At 37.1% G+C, this 7,014-nt stretch overlaps 1 protein-coding gene across 1 annotated transcript in view; it reads left to right on the top strand.

Moving 5' to 3' along the window:
• Positions 1-776: 776 nt before the first annotated feature.
• The window catches only part of LOC131937658 (homeobox protein Hox-A5), a 47,798-nt gene continuing 41,560 nt past the window's right edge, over positions 777-7,014 (top strand). The window contains exon 1 of the mRNA XM_059295250.1: positions 777-2,039. Within this exon, the coding sequence (XP_059151233.1) occupies positions 1,247-2,039 (793 nt within the window). The 5' untranslated portion in view covers positions 777-1,246. The remainder of the gene's footprint in view (positions 2,040-7,014) is intronic.

The following is a 7,014-nucleotide window of genomic DNA, read 5'->3' as shown; positions in this document are numbered from 1 at the left end:
AACTTTGACCATAACAATACACCTTTCCTGGCATATCACACAGGACTATTTTTTTATTTTGCCATTTTTTTTTTCTTGCCATACAAATATACGGGTACGACATATTTATAATAGGCCTATATGTCAGTATATGTTCAGTAAGCCAATGTCCAAAAAGTACTAATAAAGACCTTGATAGTTTGACACTAAATAAAGCCTGTAGGCCTAGATATTCTTTTTTTTTAAATCAGAGGGTCGTTTTTTTTTTGTTTTTGTTTTTTGGTTAAAAAATTTTGTTTCTTACTTAACAAAAATCATTTTTTTTTTTCTCGATTCGATTAGTTTCGCTCAAAGAACATCGGTGATACACACCCCCACAATTTTTTAATTCTTATTTTCACAAGCGCGCAACACATTTCCTCCACCGATAAATTCAACTCCCCCTCGGCGATTGGCTCGGTCGCTATCTCCTGACAGCCGCGAGGCGGGCCTAGGATAAAATCTGACGGGGCGAGAATCAACCCGCTGCACCGGCTAGACAAAGTGGGCGGGGCTTATCGACGGTGTGTGCCTCGCGCCGCGTGGTTGGTGAACGACACGTCACGCCGCGCGCGCTGCAGACAATTCATGGGCGCGGCGAGTTATCTCCCCACCGGGTTCGGATTGTAAGGATTTGACGTCGACTGCCGTAATGGTAATAATAATTAGAACCGAGGACGCGAAGTTTCTTCCCTTTCAGAAATGTTTTAAAGACGTCAGCCGCCGCGGCGAAGATTTATTCAAGTTGTGTGCTTCAACCGTTCACCATTGGATTCTGCTGTGTAGGACTATCTCACCGTGTGCTTTTGTTGGTTGAAGTGAACTTCGATTAAAAATTCATTCAAAAACAAAATTTAAATACTAAAAAACAAAGAACAATTCTAGTGATGTTTTATTAAATAGAGATTAAATTTAGAATATTATTACAGTGGTTAGACTGTTAAGAAACAATTACCGTAATTTATTCGTGAATGGAGTCTAGTTTATGATCGGCTTTGGAAACAGACAGTGATCGCCGTTATGGTCTTGAATAGCTGACTTGGGCTAATTCTAGGGACAATTTGAAACGGTAATGTGGTTTATGGATGTCAAATTTTAAACTGCGGACCAGTTCATTGTTAACTTAGTTTATTCGAGATTTTGATTTTCTAAAATATTTTTTTAAAGATTAAAGTATTAGGTTAATCTATAATCTGGATTAACGTAGAGTTTTGTAAATAGAGCAGGGATGAGTTCGTATTTCGTGAACTCACTTCCCACATGCTATGGGCCCCCTGCCCTGGACCCCTGTTCCGACCCCATCGGGGGTTACGACAGGAACCCCTACCACCACCACCACCACCAACAGCAGCATCAACAGCATCACAGTCCCGGGGGTATGTACGGCGGCAACAGCTACAGCAACAGCCGGTTTTCCGGCTACCACCACCCGAGGATAACGCCGGACAGCCGGTACGGAGACCCTCACGTGGACTACTACTCAGCACCCCGGCTCACCCACCTCCCACCCAGCTCCCCTAGCCCCCCGCCTATACACCCCCACCTCACCCCCACCCCTGTTTCCTCTTCCTCCCCCTCCTCTTCCCCGCACTCCTTCGACAGAAAACTCCCTCCCCCCGGTGCCAACACAACCTCCGTCACCTCCCTCACCGCACCCCCAACAACTCTCCAGAACCTCTCCTCCAACACCGGCAACAACAACCACCACCACAACAACAACAACAACACCAGCACCGGAAATCTCCACTGCGACCCCGGGTACTACCCATCTTCCGGCATCTCGAACTTTCTGGACGAAAATCACCCGTCCTGTGACTCCCCACCGTTGAGTCAGCGAGAGAAGGCGTCGAAAACCACACACCAGCAGACGCCGGCGTCACCACACTCGCCGTCATCACCACAGTCGAAATCTCTACGTCACCTAGACAAGGGCGGATCCCCCAACTCCCAGTCCGAGGGAGGGGGCAACTTCCCCCCGCCACAGATATATCCATGGATGCGTAGGATGCAGTACAGTGCAGGTAGGATATCCAACAAAATGTATCCACAGTACTATCCATAATTCATTAACACACATCCTTATACATCCATACCCAGCAATATACATCCATACCCAGCAATAGACTGATATACACCCACACCACTTGTATCCACACCAAGTCTCTAAGATTCATACACATTATCCATATCCAGCAATAGACTGACATATAACATATACCCATAGCACTTGTATCCACAACAATTCTCTAACATACATCCATATATATCCAAATCCAGTAATAGACTGACATATGACATGCACCCAGAACACTTATATCCACAACAATTATCTAACATACATCCATATATATCCATATCCAGCAATATACCAACATACATCCACAACACTTGTATCCAGAATGTCAAGATACCAGGATAATCCATTCAAACTAAAACTATTCGCAATTCGGAAGGCTCCAAATCCATCAAAATAACAATTAAAACATAAATACCCACCTAATACAACACTAATTTACTATGACTAAAAATGTCAAAATTCATCCAAATTATTCTTATCCAAAATTTAACCATAGTCTACAACTCCTTTTGTAACTCTTAACACAACACTGATACAATTTTCAACATACAACACTATTAACTATATAGGCCTACTTTTCAACACAGATCTCTAAAAACTATGCATTTTTAACATAAAATTCTTTTTTTTTACTAACAGTACATTTTTAAAGTAATCTATCAACATTGCAGTACAGTTATGAACTCACAGTATAGAACTGGTCATGCATATTTATACACCAAACACACCATAATCTAAAACATGCACACTAAACATTTCTAAGAAACTAACATTTTATAGTACCTGTAAAAAAAAAATCCCCTACTGTTTATTAAACAGCACTAGATCTAGTCTTATAAATTGATTTAGAATTCATATAATCCTTGTGTGTTGTTAGTCCTATATTGTCTTTGTTGTCCTCGATATTAACTACAGAATACAATATTACAATATTACAATAAATTTTATACTTTCGACAATTTTTTAAATAAAAAAAAATAGTTCCTACCTATGGTTTTTTTTGGGATAGGTAAAATGTTAACAGTTACAATTTAAAAACTTAAAATTGAAATCGTTCAAATTTCTATTTTAAAAATTAACCCCTAACTGTACACAATGCGGGTTGCAGTATGTGTATAATGTGTTAGTTCAAGCGTTAATTTTATACACCTGACACTATTCTAACACACGTAGCCTACTTTACCTTAAGACACCGGGTGTGTAGTGTGTAACATTCATCATCCGAGTTAATCATAACCTCCCCGCCATAGCCCATAAACCAAATCTTTATCTAACAGACGGTAATTGAAAAATCAGATCATTTTAATGGGGAAATGTATGAACTAGGAAGGATGTGTATGTGGTGGATGCAGTCTCAATAAACTAACCTATATTTCAGTTTCAAATGTGGTGTAAAAATAGAACATTTTTTGTCATTTATTTCGCCCTAAATTTAGCTACATATCAGTCGCACTTAAAAATAATAAAACTTTTTTTTTAATTCTATGGTATTGATTCTATATTATTAAATTAAAATTAATTAAATTACATTGAAACAAATGAAGTGTATACCTTACATTTGAGGTAAGCCTACATTTGATACGCTCTTAATGTTAACAAAGTGTGTATATAATGTACAGACGCCAACATTTAGCGTTGTACCTTACGACAACATTAGCGACCGGACATATAACTGACCACACTATCTCTTCATATACCGTGGTCTCAGAAACAGGTGCACTCTATTTCCTTTGTCCTTAAGACCATCAGACCCGAAAGGGTAGCTTACATTTTTGTGTTGGATACCTTAGAAAGAAAATACATACGGCAAAGCTAAAACGACAGCAGTAGTAAAGGTGCGGTTAAAACTTAGAGAAGGTTCAAGCACTTTGAGACAACGCTAGCACTCAGCGTAACGATATCACGCTAATACTAACGATGACGCTAATACTTAGTGACGAATAAAGTACTTACAAACAACGCTAGCACTCAGGGCGTACAACCAAAACTAACGAAAACGCTAACACAACGCTAGTAAAGACACAATTAATTATAAGGAGAGACACTTTCAGACACACGCTAGCACTCATAACAACGCTAACACTTCGGACACACTGCCCACAATAAACCAAAACGCTAAAACAACGCTAGCAAAAACAGCTCTAATACTTTAGTATTGATACAGCACTCTCAGATAAATTTAGAACACACAACCCATAATAAACCAAAACGCTAAGATGTCGCTAGCAAAGCAATAGCACTCTCAGATAAATTTAGAACACACAACCCATAATAAACCAAAACGCTAAGATGTCGCTAGCAAAGCAATAGCACTCTCAGATAAATTTAGAACACACAACCCATAATAAACAAAACGCTAAGATGTCGCTAGCAAAGCAATAGCACTCTCAGATAAATTTAGAACACACAACCCATAATAAACCAAAACGCTAAGATGTCGCTAGCAAAGCAATAGCACTCTCAGATAAATTTAGAACACACAACCCATAATAAACCAAAACGCTAAGATGTCGCTAGCAAAGCAATAGCACTCTCAGATAAATTTAGAACACACAACCCATAATAAACCAAAACGCTAAGATGTCGCTAGCAAAGCAATAGCACTCTCAGATAAATTTAGAACACACAGCCCATAATAAACCAAAACGCTAACCTAACACCTACGAAAACCTCTACCTCCTGTCTATAAACTCTCCAATGATCCCGATTCAACTTTCTCTTAAGTCTTATTTTGCGACCTGGTTCATTTGATATGCATCTTCACGGCCAAACAGCTGGTTTTTTTTTTAAACTGCTTTTAATTATATCCAGCTTTTATTGGGGTAAGGATTATAAGATTAGTGGCGTTTAAACGGTTATTAAAAATTATACAGAAATTATTTTGTTCATCATATTATAGATTTTAAAGAGAGTTCATCATACTGTATTTTGTCGGAGGAATTGTAGCTAAAATAACATTTGAGAAGGGTGTAGCAAGGTAATGGTTAGAGTTAAAATAAGGGTGACTTTCTATACATACACCGTATGATACACCAAACGGAATTAATAAGTCGAAGTACACAAGATTCTTAAAGCTACATTATTATAAAATAAATAAAGCTGTTTAGTCTTGCAATATATAAATTTATAATTATTAATTTAGCTTGCATGTTTCTCAAATTTTCGGAGGTAATTTTTCAATTTAAATGTATTATGTTTATAGTCAAACATATCAAGTTTTATATAATACATTTAAAATTGTATGTTATTGTTTTGCCACTTTAGCTTAATCTAAAATTACTTCCCTTCTACTGAATTTTGAATCATCAATTTTACTTTAAATGGCAAGATAAAAATCGTATTTTAATAGTAAGTAAGCAGAGTAACCTATGTTTAATTTTATAAGTAATCTTTTTTTTTTTTTTGAAAATGCGCAGAATTAGTCAAGCATTTATTTCCTATATACAATATTTAATTTTCATTCTAAAAATACTGGTAGTTAACTTTAATGGTTTATATATATATATACATTATGCGATTGTACTAAAAAACTAATAGTTAATTCTGACTTAAAAGTATATTTAAGAATAGAAGTAAGGGCCATTAAAGTAGTAGTCAACATGTCTATTTTTTTTCATGTTATAATGTAAACATTGCCAACATGTAAGCCTAGTTTTACTGCACAAAACATTACAAACTGTCAAAACACAAATATTTAAAAAACCTCAAAAAGATGTACATAAAACCACTGATAAGTTAGAGTGATTCAGAGACATAAACTTGACTGTTAATAAAGAGATGGTAAAACTACCATCATGTAGCTGACATAAAGAGATGGTAAAACTACCATCATGTAGGGAACATAAAGCGATGGTAAAACTACCATCATGTAGCTGACATAAAGCGATGGTAAAACTACCATCATGTAGGGAACATAAAGAGATGGTAAAACTACCATCATGTAGCTGACATAAAGAGATGGTAAAACTACCATCATGTAGTTGATATAACGAGTTTGTGTTAGTGCTGTATATAGTTATCAGCCAACAATACCTAAACCGCATCATTTTTTTCGTTTATTTGATTCTTCTGAAAATTAAAATAATCGAAATGTTATAAGATTTAATTAATGTTTGATTAATGTCATAGATTTGGTTTAGGTTACGCCTAGCACGACATCAGTAGTATATTAGGTCTATACTACAACCCACGATAATCCCATAAGACTATATTTATACATTTTAAGCTGGATACAGCTAAACCAACTGTGGACTAATGTTAGTACAATGACTGACTAGCTCTCTGGGGATACCGTTTAACTCTGGTAAAGAACAGTTTACGTGGAGATATATATTCTAACAACATACACCAAACTCACACACCTATAGACTTAGCTAGAAGCATCTTGGTCAAGACGATAGATGCCTTGTACTAGCTCTACTTGAAGTTAACATTTGACTATTGCGAGTTCGAATCCGCGCAAGAAACACGCTCGCTAAACCTTTTATATTTTGTTAGTCACCAACTCAAAATATTAACAATTAAAGTCACCCAACTATTCTCACATATGAAGTTAAACTATACCCCACTTAAAATGTATACACTTTCCTTCTTAAATAATCGTTTAAGAAAAAAAAACCTATCAATTACACACTAGGGAGGTCTGCCTGCATTTCGATGTAAAAGTAAGCACGAAAACGAAAGGAAATTTCAATAATATATGTCCGCGGGCCAATACGACGGCGCTGTGTTTATTCTCGGCCGAATGACATCTCGCCGACAATGGGGGTTGGAGATTTCTATCTCTCTGTTGCTGTATAAATTGACTGTATACCTTTCACGCACTTTTAGCAGGATCAAATGTGGGGGGAGTGGTTGGGGAGGGGGAGGGAGGAGGGGTGACGCGACATTGTACTGGTGATTAAATCATACCATGATTT

This window comes from Physella acuta, unplaced genomic scaffold (genome assembly GCF_028476545.2).
Source record: "Physella acuta isolate Inbredline_101_S28 unplaced genomic scaffold, ASM2847654v3 ptg000217l, whole genome shotgun sequence".
Taxonomy (NCBI): domain Eukaryota; kingdom Metazoa; phylum Mollusca; class Gastropoda; family Physidae; genus Physella; species Physella acuta.
The sequence above is the reverse complement of the archived record's forward strand: the minus strand, read 5'-3'. Positions and strand labels throughout refer to the sequence as shown.